Source organism: Condylostylus longicornis, unplaced genomic scaffold, assembly GCF_029603195.1.
Source record: "Condylostylus longicornis isolate FDR11 unplaced genomic scaffold, ASM2960319v2 ptg000016l, whole genome shotgun sequence".
Classification (NCBI taxonomy): domain Eukaryota; kingdom Metazoa; phylum Arthropoda; class Insecta; order Diptera; family Dolichopodidae; genus Condylostylus; species Condylostylus longicornis.
The window spans coordinates 1,966,382-1,991,154 of record NW_026577985.1 but is presented as its reverse complement, the minus strand read 5'-3'; the positions used below and the strand labels follow the sequence as shown (position 1 = coordinate 1,991,154).

At 29.7% G+C, this 24,773-nt stretch overlaps 1 protein-coding gene across 1 annotated transcript in view; it reads left to right on the top strand.

Annotated features, from left to right (window-relative positions):
- Window positions 1-5,417: 5,417 nt before the first annotated feature.
- LOC129605923 (protein cortex) overlaps window positions 5,418-24,773 on the top strand; it is a 79,065-nt gene continuing 59,709 nt past the window's right edge. Inside the window, exon 1 of the mRNA XM_055515949.1 lies at window positions 5,418-5,541. Within this exon, the coding sequence (XP_055371924.1) occupies window positions 5,497-5,541 (45 nt within the window). The 5' untranslated portion in view covers window positions 5,418-5,496. The remainder of the gene's footprint in view (window positions 5,542-24,773) is intronic.

The window sequence follows — 24,773 nt, the reverse complement described above, 5'->3', positions numbered from 1 at the left end:
ATTTAAATGTTATTAAGACGAAATTTATTTATTATACTTAAAAAATTTTTCTTAAAAGTGAGCCAACGTTATAGCCTATTTTCGATATAGTCAGAAAATAACTAATAAGCCGGTTCCGAGAGAGGCCTATTGCGAAAAAATCTTTTTACTTATCATAAAAAACTACGCGATAGTACTCGTATATGGTACGCACCACTGAATGAAAAACCCTGTATAAAGATTTTCTGCAAAAATGCGGTGTATAACCAAATTGTTTTTATAATTTTGACGAATATAATTAAAGCATTTTATACATATAATATTTCATTAGTACTTTTCTAGGTTAATCTTCTTTTACACATAATCTATACATGTCGCATTCGTGTTTTTAAAGTTTATCATGCATTGAAAAAAAAGCATATCTAAAGTAACTCAATCATAATGTCAATAAGATCTCCAGTTCTTGCAGAAGAAATAACGTATAAAAAGAAAACGAACAAGAAATATCTTCTCAACGTTTGATTTGTATTGGGTAATAATTGAAAACGTTTCTTGTAATTTTTAGTTTGAAAACTGGTTATACTTTGAGTTTCCAGAGGCCTGATATATTCCAAAAGTTGATCAATCCATGCTATACTCGAAATAAAGTTACATATAGAATTTCATCAAAATCGGTTCAGCCGAACTTGAGACACACAGACTGACAACCGACAGACCGACAGTTTGACAAAAATAGTTTATTTACACTTACCAACTATGGAGAAATGCGTTCCCACCGAAAACTCGATGTGCAAAATTTGTTGCCATCACATAACCTATCTATTGTATACAGAATGCGGTAATGAAGTTGTGGGAAATACATTTATTTTTAAATTAGCTTGTGGTTTGCCACATTAAAACGCGTAAAATAGAAATAATCCAAAGCGGGTATATGAACAAAAAAAAACTGATGTGATCAGCACATAACCGACCGCATTGTGTATTGTCTAGTTAAGTGAATGTGTTACGGAATATTATAAAAATGTCTGTTAAATGCTTCTTTCCAATTTTTAGGACATCTTTCCAATTTTTAGTAAGCTTATAGTTAACATACCTAGAAAAATATAAATTTGACTCTTAGTAAAGTTTCGCTTTGTTCTACTGAATTCTCTGAAATGCTCGCCAGTTAGTTTCTGTAATAACCAGAGCTCAAATATCAAATTTCAAGAAATTCCATCAATTCGTTCCGTAGAAAAATCGGCCCGCAAATCAGTTTTCGAGCTCTGATCTTTCCAAAAAATTTTTATATGTTCATTGTTTTAATACGAGGAATTCAAATATTAAATTTCAATTAAATCGGTTGATTATTTCTCTTTATATACACAAAAATGTATATTTGGCACGAAGTTAACGTGCATCGGTTGAATATTTTCTCCAAAAGGTCAAAAATGTAAAACAGGCCCGCTAAAAAGTGCAGATCCCGAAGCCAAAAGTTGATCAATCCATGCCATGGTCGAAATAAACTTACATATGAAATTTCGTCAAAATCGGTTCAGCCGAACATTCCATTAAAACTTTCAGAACATATGTAGAGTGTAATTGGACACATCTTTGCAAAACTTGATATTGATATCTTTATTAGTTACCCAATTACAATAGCAGCCGTCGTTTGTGCAAAAGTAACAACTTGTGAAAGTTTGGTATCGATTGCATGATTCGTTTTTGAGTTATCGTGCGATCGTATGGACGGACATGTTTAAATCAACGCAGAATTTTACGTTGAGCAGGAATATATCTATGTCCATACCGCTGATGTGCAGGGTATAAAAAGAGAACGACAACCAATGTGTATACCAATATTTTCCTTTTGTTTAACAAATTTGAATGAATTTCAAAATTACATGATTATTTTATATTTCTATTACCATGTTTCGCTTTCGTTTTTGAAAAAACTGTTATTAATCACAGAATTAAATATAAATTGGTAATATCTTCTATTTATATTGAATTGAAAACATATTGTTTAATAATCAAATGAACATTATGAATTTTGTGTTGAATTGATGTAGTGTAAAACATCCAAACAATAAAAGTAAAATGAAATGGCGCATAATTTATTTCATACATTTATCTAAAAAATTTAAACCAATTAAACGGCACCACATTCTGAAATTTCAAAACCACAAGTCTATAAACACCAGTAAATGCATTTAGTTTAATAAAATCTAAAAAATATAATGAACAATATAAAAGCTTATACCTATGTATGTACATAACAAGTAAAAACGTTTCAGTCGGTATAAACCGATTGAATTATACCCTGCACTTTTCGTTATTGTGTAGCAATTACCTGTGAAATCATTCTATAGAAGCTTCACGGACATTTCAGACCTATAATTGGATATAATCGGACACACAACTGCGAAGTTTCATGAATCTGTCTTTATTATTTTTCAAATATTAAGAATAAGCTTTTAGACTTGTATGGGATCTACTCGAACCTGTTAAGCAATTCCACCAAAACTTCAGAAATATATGTGACCTATAACTCGACATACAACTGCCAAGTTTCATAATTCAGACTTTATTATTTTTCCAAATATGTAAAATAAGCTTTTGGAGTTGTATGGCAAGTACCCGAACCTGTCAACCAATTCCTCTAAAACTTCAGAAATATATTTGACCTATAATTGGACACATAACTGCCAAGTTTCATGAATCTGACTTTATTATTTTTCCAAATATTTAAAATTAGCTTCTGGAGTTGTATGGCAGGTACTCGAACTTGTCAAGCAATTCCTCTAAAACTTCAGAAATATATTTGACCTATAATTGGACACATAACTGTTAAGTTTCATGAATCTGACTTTATTATTTTGCCGAATATAAAAAATTTGCTGTTGGAGTGGTATGGCAGCCACCCGAACCGGTGCAGCTACCCCATTATAATTTTTAGAGCACGTGTAGAATATAATTGGACACATGTATACAAAATTTTATATTTATAGCTTTATTAGTTTTTGAAATATTTAAAATAAACTCTTTGAGTTGTATGGCAGCTACTCGAACCCGTTGGCCGAATTAGTCCAATCACAATAGGGTTCGTCCTTGGCACAAAAGAAAAAACTTGTGAAAGTTTGGTGTCGATTGCATTATTCGTTTTTGAGTTATCGTGCGATCGGACGGACGGACATGTCTAAATCGACGCAGAATTTCACGCTTCACGAACGGCAGGGTATAAAAAGCTTAGTTTTTAAGCCACAAATCTTAATTTAAATTTTAATTTTTCCTAAACTTTTAAATGCAAGTCGCAAATTTTTTTATACACTGTTTCATTTCTTAGACGTGATTTGCAATAAAAAGCCAAGTTTTATTCGTAAATTTAAAATTACGAACAAAATTTTGCTATGTTCAATCATTTAGGTATGTATGTATATAAGTAAATAAATTTTTACTTTTTTATACCCTGCTCTTCGTGAAGGGTATATTAACTTTGGTATGGAGTTTGTAACTACTTGAAGTCATCTGCGGTATGGACATATATATATATTCTTGCTCAGCGTAAAATTCTGCGTTGATTTAGACATGTCCGTCCGTCCGATCGCACGATAACTCAAAAACGAATAATGCAATCGACACCAAACTTTCACAAGTTTTTTCTTTTGGGCCGAGGACGAGCCCTATTGTTATTGGACTAATTCGGACAACGGGTTCGGGTAGCTGCCATACAACTCAAAGAGTTTATTTTAAATATTTCAAAAACTAATAAAGCTATAAATATAAAATTTTGTGTACATGTGTCCAATTATATTCTACACATGCTCTAAAAATTATAATGGGATAGCTGCACCGGTTCGGGTGGCTGCCATACAACTCCAACAGCAAATTTTTTATATTCGGCAAAATAATAAAGTCAGATTCATGAAACTTGGCAGTTATGTGTCCAATTATAGGTCAAATATATTTCTGAAGTTTTAGAGGAATTGCTTGACAGGTTCGGGTACCTGCCATACAACTCCAGAAGCTAATTTTAAATATTTTAAATATTTGGAAAAATAATAAAGTCAGATTCATGAGCTTTGGCAGTCGTGTGTCCAATTATAGATCAGACATATTTCTGAAGTTTTGATGGAATTGATTGACAGGTTCGGGTACTTGCCAAACAACTCCAAAAGCTTATTTTAAATATTTTAAATATTTGGAAAAATAATAAAGTCAGATTCATGAAACTTGGCAGTTGTGTGTCGAGTTATAGGTCATATATATTTCTGAAGTTTTGGTTGAATTGCTCTTCAGCTACGAGTAGCTCCCATACAAGTCCAAAAGTTTAAATATTTGGAAAAATAAAGTCAGATTCATGAAACTTAGCAGTTGTGTGTCCAGTTATAAATCAAACATATCCGTGAAATTTCTATAGAATGGTTTCACAGGTTTGAGTAATTGCTATACAACAACGAAAGGTGCAGGGTTTATACCGACTGTTCATATTCAATCGGTTTATACCGACTATAATTCAATCGGTTTATACCGGCTGAAACGTTTTTACTTGTTTTATATTCAAATAAGCTTTAAAAAAGTTCATTTATTTGATATTATTTTCTTAGAATCGTTTACGAGTATAGTTTAGTTTTATTTACGCCAACAAGTGAGTTTAAAACCAAAAAATCAAGTTTAAATAATTGAAATAAATCCGATCATAACTATTTAAAATATAGTTAATTAAATTACCTTGTTGTTGAATTTATAAAACAAAAATTTAAATCGAATACTTTAAAAAAAAGTTGGGTCCAATGGTTTGTATTGTCGCACTTTCCCTTCAACAAGTGAAAATACTACTTTTAAAATACAGTCTATGTGTTCGTATCTATATATTTTATATATGTTGCTCTTTTAGTTATACATATACTTAATTTCTCTAAATTGTAAGTCGCTCACAGGTGAGTACGGATTCTACAAAGCCTTTTAGATTTGCTCATGATTTACACTATGGAACTCAAAGTAACTATTTTTTATATTTTGTATTCCTATGAAGCACAACGTGTTAATTTTGTTTTACGGTTTTCAAACCATTTGAAATTAGTGCGATTCGCACTAAGGGCTTCTAGTCTAGTTATAAAAAAATTAACTATATGAGAACATATTACATTATATTATTTGAATAAGCTGTTTCAGATCAAAAGTATTTTCGCAAATAATCAGGCAATTTTATTTTTGTATTTCATTTATTTTAATTATGCATATAATTTAGGTAGAAAATTTAAAATAATTGGGACAGCAGAATGCAGTTAAAAGTGGCACCGAGAAAGGCAGAATAGGTGTGATCGTGTATGAAACAGATAAGAAAGAGTTGGTTAGAGAAAGCGATTGGATTCTTAAAACCAAAAGAAACTTAAAGAAGAGAAAATCCAATAATCACCAGAATTGGAACCGGCACTACAAATTAATAGCATCAGGTTGAAGAAATCTCCACCATAGAAGAATGTTCTACTTAAAAAACATAAACCTCCGCCGGTAATAGTAAATAATGTGACTAATTACATGCAGCTAATAAGGATCCTCAAAGAGGAAAGTATTAACGTGAAGGTAAATATGATGAATAACGATCAAGTAAAAAAAATGTTAAAAATGAAAATAAGTATAGACAATTGATTAAAGCTGTTTATGAGGTCACGTTGGAGTGGTATATTTAAGTATATTTATGAAAATAAATTGACGAGGCCAATTAAAGTAATGGCTAGAAAGCTGCGCCCATCATGTGTGCCACAGGATATTAAAAGTGAGTTGTCCAAAGGAGAGCAATAACTAGAACCTGTGACACCATTCTATAGAAACTTCACGGATATCTCTGACCTATATTTGGACACACGACTGCCAAGTTTCATGAATGCGATATAATTCTTTTTCCAATTATTTAAAATTTGCTTTTCGAGTTCTATGGTTACCCGAACCTTTCAAGCAATTCAGCAAAATTTTAGGAATATATCTGACCTATAATTTTACACACTATTGCTCAGTTTTTTAAACCTAGCTTCATTATTTTTTCGAATATATAAATTTAGCTTTTGGAATTGTATGGCAGCCACCCGAACCGGTGCAGCCATCCCATTAAAATTTTTGGAGCATATGTAGAATGTTATAAAATTTCATATTTATGTCTTTATTAGTTTTTGAAATATTTACAAAAAGTTTTTGTGATTACAAATAACAAAAGTCATTATACCCTTCACGAAGGTGCATGGTAAGAATTTGTTATTATCAAAAAATCAATCTATGTTTTTAGCACTTTTCCAAAAATTTTTTGAAAAAAAGTGCTTATTAGTTTCACTCTGTCCGTCCGTCAGTCCGTCCGTGGACACTTTTTTTGTTTACAAAACTGTTGCACCCTTGAAGATAGAAAGCTGAAATTTAATACGTACATAGATCTTTACTAGAAACTTATTTCCGTAAAACAAAATTTTTACCTATTTCCCCCCTCTTGAAGTTATACCCCCCCAAAACCCTAAAAAATGGCCTTCTTTAACTATTCGTTGCAATGCAACCATAAACATTTTTGAAATTTCGCAAACGCATAAAGGCAGTGGCTTGCTTCCCCTATCGCGGTATACTATAGTTAAACTTTAGAAAAACAAAATGGCCGTTCAAATTTACCGTTATATAAAGTCTTTTTTTTCCAAATTTTTGCTTTCGTTTTTCTTCTAAACCCCAGCCTTTTAGATATTAACAAATAGTTCATTTCGTTAAAAGAAAATTTTTTTCCATCTCCACCCCCTCTCAAGTTATCGCCTCTTGAAATTTTTAAAATTTGAATTTTTGGCGCTTCATATTTTCGAAACCGCAAGCTTTTTCAAATTTATATAAACGCAAAAAACTAACGGTCAATGACAATGGCAGAATTTTCACTTGTTGAAGAGAAAAGTGCTACAATACAAACCATTGGTTTGACCCAACTTTATTTTATTTGTGTTATTTTGATAAATATATACATACGAGTATAAATACAATAGTTTGAAATAGTTTTTATACCATAAAAACTTCCAAAATTTTAAAATTTTTTCTGTTTTTTAACTTATTTCAGCCATGCAATAGACATTCATTCTTAGCATTATATGTGCATATAGTTAAAGCTACATTACTATGTAAGAAGATATCAAATGTACGTATATGATTGACATGTATTATATGATTGACAATAATTACATACAATACATATATTTATTTATATGAACATAAACATAAAAATATACATAATATTATACTAAATGAACATAATATAGTCTATAACAACATTGCTCTTCCATTTTTGCTCTACAATATAACTCACAGAAGTAAATCATAACTCAAAACCCACAGAGGGTAAATTATTTTTGTTAGTGTTTTTACGTGTAATAATTTTTGTATAGTTCTATCAGAAAGTACAGTAAATAAGGTTTACTTTGAAAGTGCGAGTTGGGCATGAAATTGTGTATTGTAAGATTTGGAATTTTTTTTTATTTTACATAAATTCTTTACCTTTTATTATACCCGTATGAATGTTTGTTCGAAGGGTATACTAAATTTGCCTTACCGTTTGTAACGCTGAGAAGTAATGGTCTGTCCGCCCTTCCGTCTAGCTGTCCGTCGATAACTCAAAAACTAGTTGAGCTAAGTTTACCAAATTTTCACAAATGATTTATTATAGTAAATGCCAGAACCCTGTTTAAATTTGATATGATCGGGTTACTGGTTCGAGTAGCTGCCACACAAATTCAAAATTTATTTGGCTATATCTCAAAAACTATAAAAGATATGATATCGAAATTTCACACAAGCAAATATATCAGTGGGGCCTATGTGTTTGATAAAAGTCGTTGAAATTGCTTGGCTCCTTCTGGTAGCTGTCATACAACTTCACCATTAGTTTGGCCATATCTAAAAAAAATATTGAAAACACAGTACTGAAATTTTGATAAATTAATATATGATAATATTATGGCAACTTAAATTGATAGTCCGTTCCATAGTCAGGTAAGACATATTTATTCGCACATATGATAACAAATTCGTACGGGTATCACAGAGTTGGCATGGTTAACTCTGTTTATTCTCGTTTTTAAGATAAAATTAATAAAAATTTTATAATTTAAAACAAAACTTTAATTTATAATTTTTATGTACATAAGCTCTGTATGGCGATTTTAAAATTAAATTATTTTTCTTCTTCAAAGTTTTATCCTATTATCTTTATCACGATTGATAAATGGTGTTTTCATGGACTTCTTTTTCTATAGAAAATATTTATGTATTTCTTTCATAGAAAATAACATTATTATTCGTTTGATAAGAAATTATTCTTTTGTGTTTATTTGTCTTTTCATTTGAAATTAATGTACGTATTTCTCGAAGTAAAAGATATATAATCCACGGGACGGAGACGGATGATTTGAAAATTTAGGGTGAAAGAATGATAATTGCTTTATATTTCCAAACCTAACAAAGCAACATATAAAGACTTAAACCTAAATTTCTCAAATAATTTTATATTAAATACTTGGTTTATTTAACATATTATGTATATGTATAAAATGCTAAAAATTAATTTTCGTTTTTAGCACTTTTCCAAAAATTTTTTGAAAAAAAGTGCTTACTAGTTTCACTGTGTCCATCCGTCCGTCCGTCAGCCGTCTATGGACATTTTTTTTGTTTACAAAACTTCTACACCCTTGAAGATACAAACTGAAATTTAATACGTACATCGATCTTTACTAGAAACTTATTTCCATAGAACAGGATTTTTACCTGTCTGCCCCCCCTCTAGAAGTTATACCCCCCCAAAACCCTAACAATGGCCTTTTTTAACTATTTGTTGCAATGAAACCATAAGCATTTTTGAAATTTCGCAAACGCATAAGGGCAGCGGCTTGCTTCCCCTATCGCGGTATGCTATATTTAAATTTTAGAAAAACAAAATGGCCGTTCAAATTAACCGTTATCTAAAGTCCTTTTTTTTCAAATTTTTAATTTCGTTTTTTTTCTAGACCCCAGCTTGTAGAAGCTTGGAATTTTATTGGCTTTTAGACATTAATAAATAGTTTGTTTCGTTAGAAGAAAATTTTTTTCCATCTCTACCCACTCAAGTTATCGCCTCTTGAAATTTGTAAAATTTGAATTTTTGACACCTTATATTTCCGAAACCGCAAGCTTTTTCAAATTTCTATAAACGCAAAAAGCTAACGGTAAATTCCATGAATTAAAAAATATAATTATTTTTCTTAACTTTCACAATTAAACCTTAAAATCGAGCATTATGTTAACCCCACTTTATATTAATTTTTGCTTTATTTCAAAGACTGCATGTATGCATCATCCTAAATATATGCATTCCTAGAAATTAATGAAAATAATTTTAATAGTGTGATAGCTATACATAGACTGTATTTAAAAGCAGAATTTTCGCTTGTTGAAGGGAAAAGTGCTACAATACAAATCATTGGTTTGACCCAACTTTATTGAAAATTTATTTTTATTTTGATATGAAGCTCAAATTTTGTAAAAAAGGATGGAAACTAAAATATTAAGTTGAACCTTAGCAAAAATGTTGTGTGTTCTATTACCTGAGCATCTCCATTAGAATTTTAAATAAGACAATAAATTGAATACAATGCAATTCTTATACCCTGCACCTTCGTGATGGGTATATTCATTTTAGTATGGAGTTTGTAACTACTTGAAGGAGTCGTCTCCGGTATGGACATATATATATATTCTTGCTGAGCGTAAAATTCTGAGTTGATTTAGCCATGTCCGTCCGTCCGATTGCCCGATAACTCAAAAACTTATAACGCAATCGGCACCAAACTTTGCCACGGACAACGGGTTGTCGTAGCCGCCACACAACTCAAAGAAGTTTTTTTAAATATTTCAAAAACTAATGAAGGCATAAATATGAAATTTTGTGTTCAATTACATTCTACATATATTCTAATTTTGATGGAATGGCTGCACTGGTTCGGGTAACTGCCATATAACTCCAAAAGCTAATTTGAAATATTTGGAAGAATAATGAAGTCAGATTCATGAAACTTGACGGTCGTGTGTCTAGTTATAGGTCAAATATATCCGTGAAGTTTTAGTGGAATTGCTTGACAGCTTCGGGTAGGTGCCATACAACTCCAACAGCTAATTTTAAATATTCGGAAAAATAATGAAGCTAGATTCATGAAACTTTGCAGTCATGCATCGAATTGGTGGTTACATATATTCCTAAAGTTTTTTTGGAATAACTTGACAGATTCGAGGGGCTGCTATACAACTCCAAAACCTAATTTTAAATAATGTTGAATGAATTTTAAATATAAATAAATCTCAAAACCAAAAAATAACCTTAAAATACTGAAATAGGAAATAACAGTGCACTGTAATTGACTAAAATAACACCATTTCCGTAATGTTAATTTAATTGAAAAAATCAAGTTCTTTTACAAGTATATGAAGATCCTGCAGCTATTGTTCTTTTGAATTGCAACAAGTTGCATAGTGAAAGCTCGTCACATTTTAACTTTTTTATCTTGGAAAAAAATAGTTTGCAAAACAAAATATCTCTATTTCAACACGTATCATATCGACCATAAACATACTTAAGAACTCTAAGCTAATGAATTTTATTAAAAATTCTGTGAATGAAATTGAGAATTTCCAATAACTTTTGTTTTGTTTTCCTTTTTTAATAATAATGTGATCTAGAAATTCTGAAAATACGAAGATTATATAGCACAAAATCTCTTTTTATCACCATTTGTGGTAAAGACAATAAACGTCGAAACAATTTTATTTTTATCATGAGTAGGACCATGGTAAATATTTCTATTATGTTATTGCAAATTATGCGCATTTTGTTTTAAATTCAACATGACTTACTTTGTTTAATCCCCTATAGATTTATTTAACTCGTAATTTTCACCTTTTCTAATGCTACTTACTGACTATATGCTGTTGATTTTAAAGTAAAACTGATTGAGTGGAAATGCAACATAAAAATAAAAAACTTACACAAATTGAAAATGATCACTTTACTAGCCAAATTTGGAAAATTTCTTTAAGAACGTTTTTTCTTGATGAAATTTTAAAATGTAGCATTAGTTTTAACTAAAGAACTAAATAAAAGATATTCATATACATATGTATATGTAGCGTCCTAATAGTAGATAGCGCACATAATATGTATACAAACTAACCTGATATATTAAATTAATATAGTAAATATTGCTGAAAGCAAATACACAATTAATATTATTTCTGATTTATTCCAATGAATCAGGATAAGAAATAAAAGCATCATGTGCAACAGCTTTTATTTATATTTTTTAAAATTATGGTTAAATTTAAAATGTGTAGTACATTTTAAACGTTTTAGTAAGTTCTCAGCGCGATATATATACATATATTCATTGATAAAACCAGAGAATTTAAACAGAAAAATAGTAAAGCAAAAGTTTAAGAGCACACTTTCACAACATAGTCAATTGGATACCAATAGCAACCAAATTTCTATTTAAATTTTTTCGTGCGATTCTAGAGTCGTATAGGGCAGTTAAACGATGAAGTGTGAAATTGGCGCAAAAAAAATATTTTTAATGTTTCCTAGCTATTTTCAAGTTCATATTTTTTCGAATTTTAACTTTTTTATGTTTTGCCTATCTTTTTCATATTCAGGACTACAAAATGGCTCATAAAGACGACACCCAAAAAAGTTTCGACATTATTTTTTTTATATTTCAGTGTTGGAAATATAGATCATGATGCTTCGTAAAACAAAAAAAAGTAAAAAATAACATCCTTGCTTACTGATTTTTATGAGGTACGGAGAGTAACTAAAGTCTAAAAATGTAAAATGTAATTTTTCAAAAATGTGTAAATGAAAATAACGATTGAAATTTTCATTTCATTCGAACGTAAACATTTCAACATATGTAATCTAAGATGTTCTTGTTAAATGAGCACGATTTTGTAATAATAGATGTACACTTCATAGCATGTTCACATGTTATATAGCAATTTCTAAAATTTAAGTATAACTTATTCTTATTATAAGAATTATTTTCATAAAACTTCATAAAATTGTTTTTTTTTATTAATGTATGAAAAATTACCGGATCCTTTATTTCGATAGATATAATATGTATTTTTTGTTAGTTTTCTTTAGCAGTGCCCATTTACATATTGTTAATGTTATTTTTTAGACGTTAAATTTGATACTAATTTCTTATTGAATTGATATAAACAAAATCTGATATGGTCAGCACATAACCGACAGAATATTAAAAAAATGTCTGTTAAGTACTTCTTTCCAATTTTAAGGACATTTGTAAGCTTATAGTTAACATATCTAGAAAAATGTAAATTTGGCTCTTAGTACAGTTTCGTTTTGTGCTATCCGAATTCCCTAAAATGACCACCAGTTAGTTTTGGTAATGTCCAGAACTCAAATATCAAATTTCATGAAATCCCATCAATTCGTTCCGTAGATATGGTGAAAAATGTAAAATCGGCCCGCAAATCAGTTTTCGAGCCCTGATGTTTCCAAAAAATTTATATGTTTATTGTTTTAATACGAGGAATTCATATATTAAAGTTGAATGAAATCGGTTGATTATTTCTCTTTATATTCACAAAAATGTATATTTGGCCCGTAGTAAACGTCTAGTTGCCGGTGCCTGATCTTTCCAAAAAATTTACATGTTCATTGCTTTAATACAAACAATTCAAATATGAAATTTCAATGAAATCGGTTGATTATTTCTCTTTATATACACAAAAATGTATATTTGGCCCGTAGTAAACGTCCAGTTGCTGATGCCTGATTTCTTCCAAAAGTTAGCAATTTTCGTGGAAGGTCGAGCGAAGCTCATATATGAAATTTCAAGTAAATCGGTGAAATATTTTCTTCAAAATGGTGAAAAATGTGAAATCGGCCCGCAAATCAGTTTTCGAGCTCAGATCTTTTCAAAAAATTTATATGTTCATTGTTTTGATACGAGGAATTCATATATTAAATTTCAATGAAATCGGTTGGTTATTTCTCTTTTTATACACAACAATGAATATTTGGCCCGTAGTAAACGCCTAGTTGCCGATGCCTGATTTCTTTCAAAACATAGGAATTTTCGCGGACGATCGAGCAAAGCTTATATATGAAATTTCAAGTAAATCGGTTGAATACTTTCTTCAAAATGTTCAAAAATGTAAAACAGGCCCGCTAAAAAGTGCAGTTCCCTAGGCCTGATATTTCCCAAAAGTTGATCAATCCGTGCCATGGTCGAAATAAACTTACATATAAAATTTCATCAAAATCGGTTCAGCAGAACTTGAGATACACGCGTGCACACACACCGACAGACCGACAGACCGACGGACTGACAGGTTGCTAAAAATAGTTTACTTACACTTCCCTACTATGGAGAAGTGCATTCCCACCGAAAACTCGATATGCAAAATTTGTTGCCATCACATAACCTACCTATTGTTTACACAATACGGTCGGTAATAAAAAGGAACTAAAACAAATAAAAACTTTTAAACTTTTCAAGAATTGCACTCTGCACCTAGAAAATTTGAGTCTAAAAGTTTGTTTTTGAAATATTTAGAATAAGCTGTCATTGTTGTATACCAATTGCACGAACCTGGCAAACCACAATACAGAAATATCACAAATATTGTTTGACATATAATCGGACACACGACTGCCAAGTTTCATGAATCTTACTTTATAATTTTTCCAAAGATTTAAAATTAGCTGCTGGACTGTATGGCTGACACCCGAACCTGTCAAGGCATTCCACCAAAACTTCACGGATATATGTGACCTATAATTGAACACGCGACTGCGAAGTTTCATGAACCTGACTTTATTATTTTTCCAAATATTTAAAATTAGCTTTGGAATTGAATGGCAGCCACCCGAACCAGTGCAGCCGTTCAATTAAAATTGCAATATATAAAGAATGTAATTAAACACAAAAATTCATATTTATACCTTTATTAGTTTTCGAAATCTGAACCATTTGCCCGAATTGGTCCAATTACAATAGCAGCCGTCCATGGCAGTAAAGAAACAATCTTTTTGAGTTATCGAGATACAAATTTTATACCAATCATCTAACCTGTTCTTCAAAATGAAAGTTCTTTTTTTCGCTTATTATTCTGGACGACATGTTCTTATGAACGTCTGTGTGGTCGCTGTAGAACTTACTTCGGTTCAATGAAAATCAAACAAACATTAAAGTCTTATTAAATTTATTCATATTTGGGCAACTAATAAGATGTTATTACATATAATGTATACGCAACTTTTGGATAACTAACTTTGTCTCAACAAGTGCAAAAGAAAAAGCAAGGATATCTATTCACAACTTTTTTGTTCTAAACGCAATGGGAGACCTGCATACTAAGTATAAGTATCATTTTATTAAATTTAGGATTAGTTCATAAGTTTTTCATTAAATGTGTGCGACTCTGTTTTGAAGATAGTTGTGTGATTGAAAATGCTTAATTTGGAGTACTTGAGTACAGGTGAGAATTAGTCTTTAACAATTTACTTAGAAAAACGAGAGAAAATAGAGCTGACAGTGTTAACTCTGTAATACTCGTGCGAATTTGTTATCCTATGTGCGAATAAATATGTCATAGCTGACTATGGGTCTGTCTATGACTTTAAGTTGCCACATTACCATAAAAATTTATGTTAAATTTCAGTACTGTGTTTTCAACATTTTTAAGGTATGGCCAAACTAGTATTGATGTGGTATGGCAGCTACCAGAAAGAGCTAAGCAATTTCAACGAATTTTATAAAACACATTGGCCCTATTAACATATTCGCTTGTGTGAAATTTCAATACAACTTTTATAGTTTCTGAGATATAGCCAAATAAATATTGAAGTTGTATGGCAGCTACCAGAAAGAGCCAAGCAATTTCCAAATATTATAGAATGGTAAATTCGTACGGGTATCATAGAGTTGACACGGTCAATATATTTTTTCTCGTTTTAATTTTATTGCTTTTTAACACATCAATAAATAGTTTTTTTAAGGAATTTCAATATTGTATACGGGTGCAAAAAGAATAGTTTATCGATTCAGTACCCATTAATGAATTTATAAGTTCAGTTTGTTTAATTTATCGTTATTAATTTATAATTGGTGGTATAAGTCTATTAATATAACAATTTTTCTTTTATACTTTATTATATTTAAAATTAAGGGACATTGGTATATGTACTTCGTGCAATATATTTAAAAGAAATAAGCCCGTTACACGTTTCTGGTTTGTAAGGAGAATCTAATTTAAAAAATCCTAAAAATTTATGGCAAAGCTGACCCACTGTATCGTAACATGAGTCAATATATAAAGTATTTAAAAGCATTATATTAAAATAATCTCTTGTATCTAATTTATTGTATCTATTGAAACTATATGTATCTAAATACCGTGATAGATGTACATATATATGTTTATCTAAATATAATTGTATCAAATTTGAAGATAAATATGTAAACATGCATGTAATTTCAATATCGAAAAAAGAATTAACTTTTTCTTTCGTGGAATCTCAATTAGTTTAATCCAATAATTTGATAATATTTTGCTAACAACTCTTTAAACTAATTAGCCTTATACTTTAGGTGTGGACGATCATCTGATTTTCTGAAGAAAATATTTAAACTAATATAATAATATTACCCACAAAACTTGTAAGAAACTGAATCAACCAAAAATTATTTATTATCGTATGCACTTATATACTATCCTTTTATTTTTTTACAATCTTTAATATAAACTAACAATATAATAAAAAAAAATTGAGGGCATTTCAAAATATTTTATGGGTGTTTATACTATAAGAATTACATAATATTCTGCGGAAGAGATGGAATGATATTTAAAAAATTGAATTAATCTATTCGTATAAATTTGCGTATTTGCAATAAAATCATATGAATGTGTGTACATATTAATGGCCAAGGTAGAAAAGAAAGTCTCAAATAAAAAATCAAATGAAAATTAAAAGTCTAATCAAATGCACTAATCTGGAAAAACGACAAGACATATAAGGGGAATAGCGTACATAAAAATTATGCAAATTTTTATTTATTGATCAATTATTTTTATTGCTTGTGTATTAGCATATGCATACAATACCTTAAGAGTTATCAAATCTCACACAGTTTCAGAAATTGAAACTTTCGGAAGGACTATTGACATAAAATGAAAAAGTAATGTGTGCCTTGTTCCGCAATATTAAAAATTAAAGGTGTGTATTGAGTAGTGTTCAATGAAGATTGGATAAAGCAGAAAAAGCATTTGTGTATTAACATATTTTATGGCTTACAAGGTTAGAGCTAAGGTGTTCAATTAAATATCTCATCATCTTAAAATAAATTGGGATGGATGGAGTTTTAGTTCTGCACGCTGTTAAATTTAAAATGCCTAACTTCAAAGTAGTTTTCTTCACTTTTTACAATTTATACGTGATTTCTTGGATCAAAACCTGTATATTGGCATTTAAAACATTTTATTTTTGAGTTTTTGAAGTTGAAACGCGGTGAAGGTTTAATTGATAAAAAGGCGAAGACATTTTTCAATCTTTTGAAAAACCAATTTTGCTCTACACAAATAGAAAAACATTTTATTTTGGACAAGACTAAACTTTGCAATTATTTATAATATCGATTATTTTACTGTGTGTTTCTGATTGCCTTTATCAAAACATAATGCGACGTTTATGACGGTTTATCAAGTGTATTTTCATTCCCTTTAGTTTGTAACTTTACTAAAATTTTTAATAACAATTTGTTTTTGAAACGTCAATAATGGCAATACCTTTTCGAAGTTGAAAAAAAGTTGGCCGTAATTAATGTTTAAAAAGGTATCTGCCTATGTCGTTCAAGAGGTTTTGTGAGGAATAAAAAGAAAAAGATCTTAAGTACAATCTGGCAACCTGTAAGTTAATTTGATAATAAATGAATATATTTTTAATAGATTCTACAGTTGATACACCCGCTTAATAATGAAAAAATAGCAAAGAATAAAAATCAATTTCGTGTCGTCGGAAAATTAGTGCAGAATGCAGGAAATTAAATATAAATTGATCTAATTTAAATTTGTTGGCAGAGCAATGTAATTGAATTATTATCTTTAAATTCAGACGTATTGATAGGCCGTAAATTTTGTTTTATTCGTTTCTTTCTTTGCCTTTTTTTTTCTATAAAGTAGGAGATAAAATGAGAAAATTCCAGAAAAAATTTATGTGCATATACTCTTGTATTAAGTATAAGTTTTTCTTTTCTGAATATAAAGTTAAATAAAGTTGGACCAAACCAATGGTTCTCTTCAACAAGTGAAAATACTGCTTTTAAATACAGTCTATGTATACCTACCACACTATTAAAATTATTTTCATTCATATACAAAACTATTTCTAGGATCGCATATATTTAGGACGAACGATTTATGCAGTCTTTGAAATAAAGCAAAAATTAATATAAAGAAGCGTTAATATAATGCTCGATTTTAAGGGTTAATTGCGTGAGTTATGAAAAATAATTATACTTTTTAATGTCATGGAATGTATCGTTAGCTTCTCGCGTTTGTATAAATTTGAAAAAGCTTACGGTTTCGAAAATATAAGGCGTCAAAAATTCAAATTTTACAGACTTCAAGAGGCGATAACTTGAGAGGTGGTGGAGATGGAAAAAAAAATTTCTTCTAACGAAATAAATTATTTATTAGTGTCTAAAAGTTGCTAAAATCTCAGGCTCCTACAACCTGGGGTCTAGTAGAAAAACGACATCATTTGACAATCAAACAACAAAATTTGGAAAAAACGGTAAATTTGAACAGCCATTTTGTTTTTTAAACTTTAATTATAGTATGTCGCGATAGCAGAAATAAGCCACTGCCTTTCTGCGTTTGCAAAATTTGATAAATGTTTTTGTTTTCACTGCAATAGATAGCTAAAAAATGGCATTTTTAGGGTTTCGGCTGGGTTTAACTTCTAGAAGGAGGAGATAGGTAAAAATTTTGTATAACGGAAATAACTTTATAGTAAAGATCTATGGACATATAAAATTTCAGCTGTTTATCTTCGAGGATCTAGAAGTTTTGTAAACATGTCCACGAACGGACGGACGGACAGACAGAGGGAAACTAATAAGCATTTTTTTTTCAAAATTTTTTTTGGAAAAGTGCTGAAAAGAATATTTCTTTACAGTTGATATTCTCAAAAGAATTTTTCCAGATCTCTTATTCTGATAAAATAAAATTTTTACATTTAGATAGATTGTATGTTGTGCGATAAGACAACGAGCTTTTCTATAAATTATGAACTATTGTATGAATGTCATAAATTAAAAATACTTTCGCGTCTGATCTAAATTCATTAAATTTGAAAAACGTGTTTCTCTAAACTAATTTCAAGTATTCCACACTGTTTGTGGAGATAAATCAAATATTTTCTCATTTGTAAAAGTGAACGCTAAAACATCGCTGCAAAAATGTTTATATACAGTTTGCATGGTGTGTAGCGTATGTTTTATTGAAACCGTCAGAATTTCAGTTACTAAGAACTTTAATACAGTTTTGCTATAATAGTAGCATAGCAAATATATATATGTTTTTACTATTGTATATGTGTTCGGGTCATTCACACTTAATTATGTTTAGGAATCATAATAAAATATACCTCAAAGAAAATAAAATCCATAGAAACGGATAGCTTTTCCCGACAATTAATTCCCTTTAAAAGATTTTTCTCAACTATAATTAGGACTTTCAACTTAGTTCTAAATTCAACTTAGTTCTAAAGAAGATAAAACCCGGACATAATTTTGTAAACAAACGCATAACTAGAATTATCCCGTATTGAGTTAGATTTGGTTCTACATGAAATCTGATCATTTTTTATCAACGCGAGTAGTAAAATAATTTTTATTGCTATGAACTCTCCTCAGTTTAATTTATTTTTCATCTATTCTTTCCTTCTTTTACTACTTTTTAAGTACTTTAATTTGGTGAACTTAGCTGAATTAGTTTTCGAGTTATTGTTCGGACAGACGGACAGACATGGCTAAATTGACTCAGAATTCGACGCTGATCAAAAACACACATATATGTCTATATATCAAACCATTATTTCTTAGCGTAACAAACGGTATACATATTATGTTCGGATGGGAATAAAAAATAATATAAACCTGACTAAAACGCTTAATTAAAAAAAAAAGAATTTAAACGAGAAAAAATAGAGTTGACTGTGTCGATTTATTATAGTAAATGCCAGAACCCTATTTAAATTGGTTATGATCGTAGTACTAGTTTGGGTACCTGCCATACAACTTCTAAATTTATTTGCCTATATCGCAAAAATTGTAAAAGCTGTGGTATTGAAAATTCACACAAAAGAATTTTTTAGTAGGGCCAATATGTTTGATAAAAGTCGTTGAAATCGTTTGGCTCCTTTGGTAGTCGCCATACTAATAGAGCTTCAAAAGTTGTTTGACTATATCTCAGAAACTATAAAAGATGTGGTATTGAAGTTTCATACAAGTGAATAAATTAGTAAGGCCAATGTGTTTGATAAAACTTGCGAAATATATGGCATTATCTCAAAAATTATTGGATTTATAATATAGAAATCTCGTGAAGAAAAAGTATTTTTTTGTGTGATAAAAATCGTTGAAATTTCTTGACTCCTTGTGGTATCTTCAACAGTAGTTTGGCCATATCTTAGAAAATATTGAAAATTACTGAAAATTGAAACACAAAAAGTACGCAGTACTGAAATTTTGCATAAATTAATATGGTAATATGGCAACTTAAAGGCATAGTCTGACCCATAGTCAGCTGTAGGATACTCATAATTCGCACATAGGATAACGAATTCGTATGGGTATTCGTATGGGTTGACACGGTCACTCTATTTTTTAACCTATTAATTTTCTTATTATGCATTCACAAGGACAACATATTTCTGAGCGTAAAAAAATGGCTGAGCGTTAAATTTGTTAATTGTAGCTCCTTATACAAAAAAAACAATTGGAAATCGATGAAATAATCTGATGAGTCTCCAATTTATAATAATTCCAATGAAAGTATACTCAATTTATATATGTATAGTTTTTCGCAAACGTTTTCGATCAAATCCATTCACAAACTGTGATTAATTACAAAAACAAATTAGTACTTAAAAAAAGACTCGTCGCAATTAGCAACCGCTTTGGCCTTATTTGAACAAATAATTTTATAACTTTTTTCTGTTGTTTTTTATAATGGAAATATTTATGTACTGTTATATGCAAATTGGAAAAGTAGAAGAAAAAGCAAAGTAAAATAATTTTTTATAGTGATATTTTTAATAGAAAAATATAATAGAAAAAATTAACGAGTCTTACACAAAATAGCAATTTGGGATTTCAGTAAGCAAGTGGAATAAATTTAACCATATTGAGTTATATTTGAGTACATAACCAACAAATTTAAAATGCATAACATATAATTGAAGATATTGTAAAAGATCTTTATCTTAGAATAACCATTTTCCTTTTTTTTACCTTCTCTGATTTTATAGTATAAGCTTGATGCTGGTGAATACTCTCATTCGAACGCGTATAGAAGAATGTTTTTTAAAAAAAATTACGTATTTCCAAAAGAAAAATATTAAACAGTGTGCAAACACAATAAAATTTAAATGCAGTCATCAGGAAAATCTAGTATGGGTTCGAATAGGTCGTTTCATTTAAGCAATATATGAAGATTCGTCCGATGTTTCTAACGAATACAAATTACTTTGTCAATATTCACATTATAATTGTAATATGCTAATGTAATAAATTTTTTGTTGAAAATAATATTATGGATTTAAAAAGTGACTTGCTCTTTTAATTTTTTTTTAACTAGACTTTATTTTATCGGATTAATTTTAATTCGTAAGATGTGCACATTCATATATTTAATATCCTTCCTTATTTCATCACACTTTTTAGATAAATGATTAGGTAAAGGTTTTTAGAAATAATTAATGAAAGCTGTTGGTTAACTGTTAATTAGTACATATTTTACTGATATACAAGTTGTAGTCAAAAACTTATTTTAAGACTAAAAAATAAGCTTTTTAAAAAAGTAACTCAGAAATATTGCTTTTCAGACGAATTCTGTTTGAGTTATTGTGTTTCGGAAATCCGAAAATTCTATTAAATCTAAACAATAGGTAGTGCAGCAGCTAACAAAATAATGTATATCATACTCGTATCCAGTATGTTTTCCATTCTTAAATATATAATAATAATAATATAGAATTATAATAATAATAATAATAATAATAATAATAATAATAATAATAATAATATTGAATTTGTCTCTATAGAATAGTGCAGAATTTTCATAAACAGATGAGTGCATAAGGAGACAGAGTGAAACTAATGAAAACATTTTTTGCGAAAGGTTTGCTATTGACGCTTATTGTTAAATGTCATATAGCTTTTGTAAGATTAAAATACTTCTAATTTTCCTATAATTCTTCAGTTAAACAATTAGCAAATGAAAACGAATACACTCATTCCTATTCAGTAAAAACGAAATTTCGTTTTTACTGAATTCAAAAATTAAACCAAAAACTCTTTTTACGGAAATTCGATTTAGGAAAATTTTTTTAACAAAATAGTTTAAAAAATTACAATTTTTATAAAAAACTTATTTCTAAGAATTTTTCTGCTATCTAATGTCATAATAATAAAATCCTACTATATTTTTTGCAAATTAACACGAAATATACATATGTACTTAACGTAAATATATGGTTGTAACGTAATGTACGTAAAAATAATGTAATGAATAAAGAAACTTAAAATAAAAAAAAAAAAGAAAAATCTACGTAAAAAGATTCAATTTAGGGAATTTCAATTTAAGGACAAGATTTCCGGAACATATTAGTTCCGCAAATTAATTTAATGTTTATATTAATTTTAGTGCTGAAAAAATGTTTTAATAAAATATGCTTCTTTACAAACGACATTAATTTGCGTTTGACTTATTCTTCATTTTATTTTAAGAACCACCTTATCAAAAAACATCTATCTAAAAAATAAACTGTAAATACCGTTTATATGAAAATGAAACTCTTTCTTATGAAACTCTTTTTGCTTTTGTTGATGTTCAAACCACCTACGCACAATGGTAACTATACAATATTTTGACATTTTTCGCAGAAATGTTTTTGTTCGCATTTTTATAGGTGCATGAAGAAATGGCATGGCATTAAAAATTTCACTGAAATTACACATACACTAGAGACTAAAAATTCAACTTACAAAATATTAATATATAATTTCTATTAAAGTTTAACATCAACGATTTCTTAATAAAAATCATATGGAATAACGCAATAGAAAATTTATCTTAAAAATCTTTAAACGCAATATTTATGTATGATTTTTCTAATTGTATTAAATAAATTTAAAAGACACGCAAAGAAACTTTTGTAACGTTCTAATTTCGTGCTTCTATAGTAAGTACTATTAATGCCACTCAGCTTTCCTGTTTAGTCTGCACCTTTCATTGTTGTATGACAATAACTCGAACCTGTGAAACCATTCTATAGAAACATTACGGATACATCCGACTTATAATTCGACAAACGACTGCCAAGTCTCATGAATCTAGCCTTCTTATTTTTCCAAATACTTAAAATTATCTTTTGGAGTTGTATGGTAGCTACCCGAACCTGTCAAGCAATTCAACCAAAACTTCAAGAATATACCTGACTTATACTTGGACACACAACTGCCAAGTTTCATGAATCTTACTTTATTATTTTTCCAAAAATTTAAATTTAACTTTCGGAGTTGTATGGCAGCTACCCGAAACTGTCAAGTAATTCCACCAAAACTTCAGGAATATATCTGGCCTATAATTGGACGCCAAGTTTTGTGAATCTAGCTTTATTATTTTTTCAAATATAAAAAATTTGCTCTAGGAGCTGTAAAGTAGCTACACCAACCTGTGCAGCCATTCCACTAAAATATTTAAAGCATATGTAGAATGAAATTGGACACTCGGATATCAAATTTCATATTTACCTTTATTAGTTTTTGAAACATTTAAAATAAAGCAGCTACCCCAACCCGTTGTCCGAAATGGTACGATTACAATAGGTTACGTTCTTAGCACAAAAGAAACATTTTGTGAAAGCTTGGTTTTGATTGCGTGATTCATTTTTGAGTTATCGTGCGAATGAGTTATCAGCGCAGAACTTTATATGAGCAAATATATGCATATTTGTCCATACCAAAGATGCGTCCTTCAAGTGGTTAGAAACTCCAGAACAAAGTTAATATACCCTTCACGAGGGGGTAGGGTATAATGAAAATTAATAAGTTGTGCAGAACTTATTGAATTAATAAGTTGTGCAGATTTTTGAAGATAGAAAACTGTAGTTTTACATAGACTTTTCTTAGAAACTTATTTCCGTAGAACAAAATTTTTACCTATCTTCCACCTTTTAAAAGTTATATCCCCGTAAAACCCAAACAAGTAAAAATATTTCAGTCGGTATAAACCGATTGAATTATACCCTGCACCTTTCATTGTTTTATAGCAATTACTCGAACCTGTGGGTCCATTCTATTGAAACTCCAGGGATATGTCTGACCTATCATTGGACACATAACCACCAAGTTTCATGAACCTAACTTTATTAATTTTTTGAATATTTTAAATTTGCTCTTGGAGTTGTGTCTCACATACCAAAACCTGTCAAGCCATTCCAACAAAACTTCAGGGGTGTATGTGACATGAAATTGGACACACGACCGCCGAGCTTTATGAATCTGAGTTTTTTATTTTTCCAAATATTTAAAATTGGCTTCTGGACTTGTATGGCAGCTACCCGAACGTGCCAAGTCATTCCATCCAAACTTCAGGGATATATCTGATCTATAATTGGACAAACGACTACCAAGTTTCGTGAGTCTGACTTTATTATTTTTCCTAACATTTAATATTAGCTTTTGGATTTGTTTGGCAGCTACATAAACCGGTCAAGCAATTCAACCGGTGCAGCTATTCCATTATTATTTTTGTAGCATATATAGAATGTAATTGGACACGCGCACAGTTTTCGAAATATTTGAAATAAACTCTTTGAGTTGTATGGCAGCTACCCGAACCAGTTGTCCGAAATTATCCAATTACAATAGGGTCCGTCCTTGGCACAAAAGAAACAACTTGTGAAAGTTTGGTTTCAATTACATTATTCGTTTTTGAGTTATCGTGTGATCGGACGCACGGACGGACATGTCTAAATTAGCGCAGAATTTTACGCTCAGCAAGAATATATATATATATCCACACAGCAAATAACTGCTTCAAATAGTTACAAACTCTATACTAAAGTGAATTCACGAAATTGCAGGGTATAAAAACGGCATTTTTTAACTATTTGTTGCAGTGAAATCATACGAATTTTTTAAATTTACAAACGCGGAAATATAGTGCCTGGCTCTTCTATCGCGGCATACTTGAATTTTAAAAAAAGGAAATGGCCATTATATTTACCGTTATCTAAGATCCGTTGTTGTCAAATTTTTCATGTTACTTTCTTCTCGACCCCAGGTTGTGAAAGTCTAAAATTTTAACAGCTTTTAGACACTAATAATTAATTCATTTCATTACAGAAAAACTTCGACCCCTCTTGAGTTATCGCTTCTCGAAATTTGTAAAATTTTTTCAAGTTTCTATAAACGCAGATAGCTAAAGGTAAATTCCATACGATTAAAAAATATAATTGT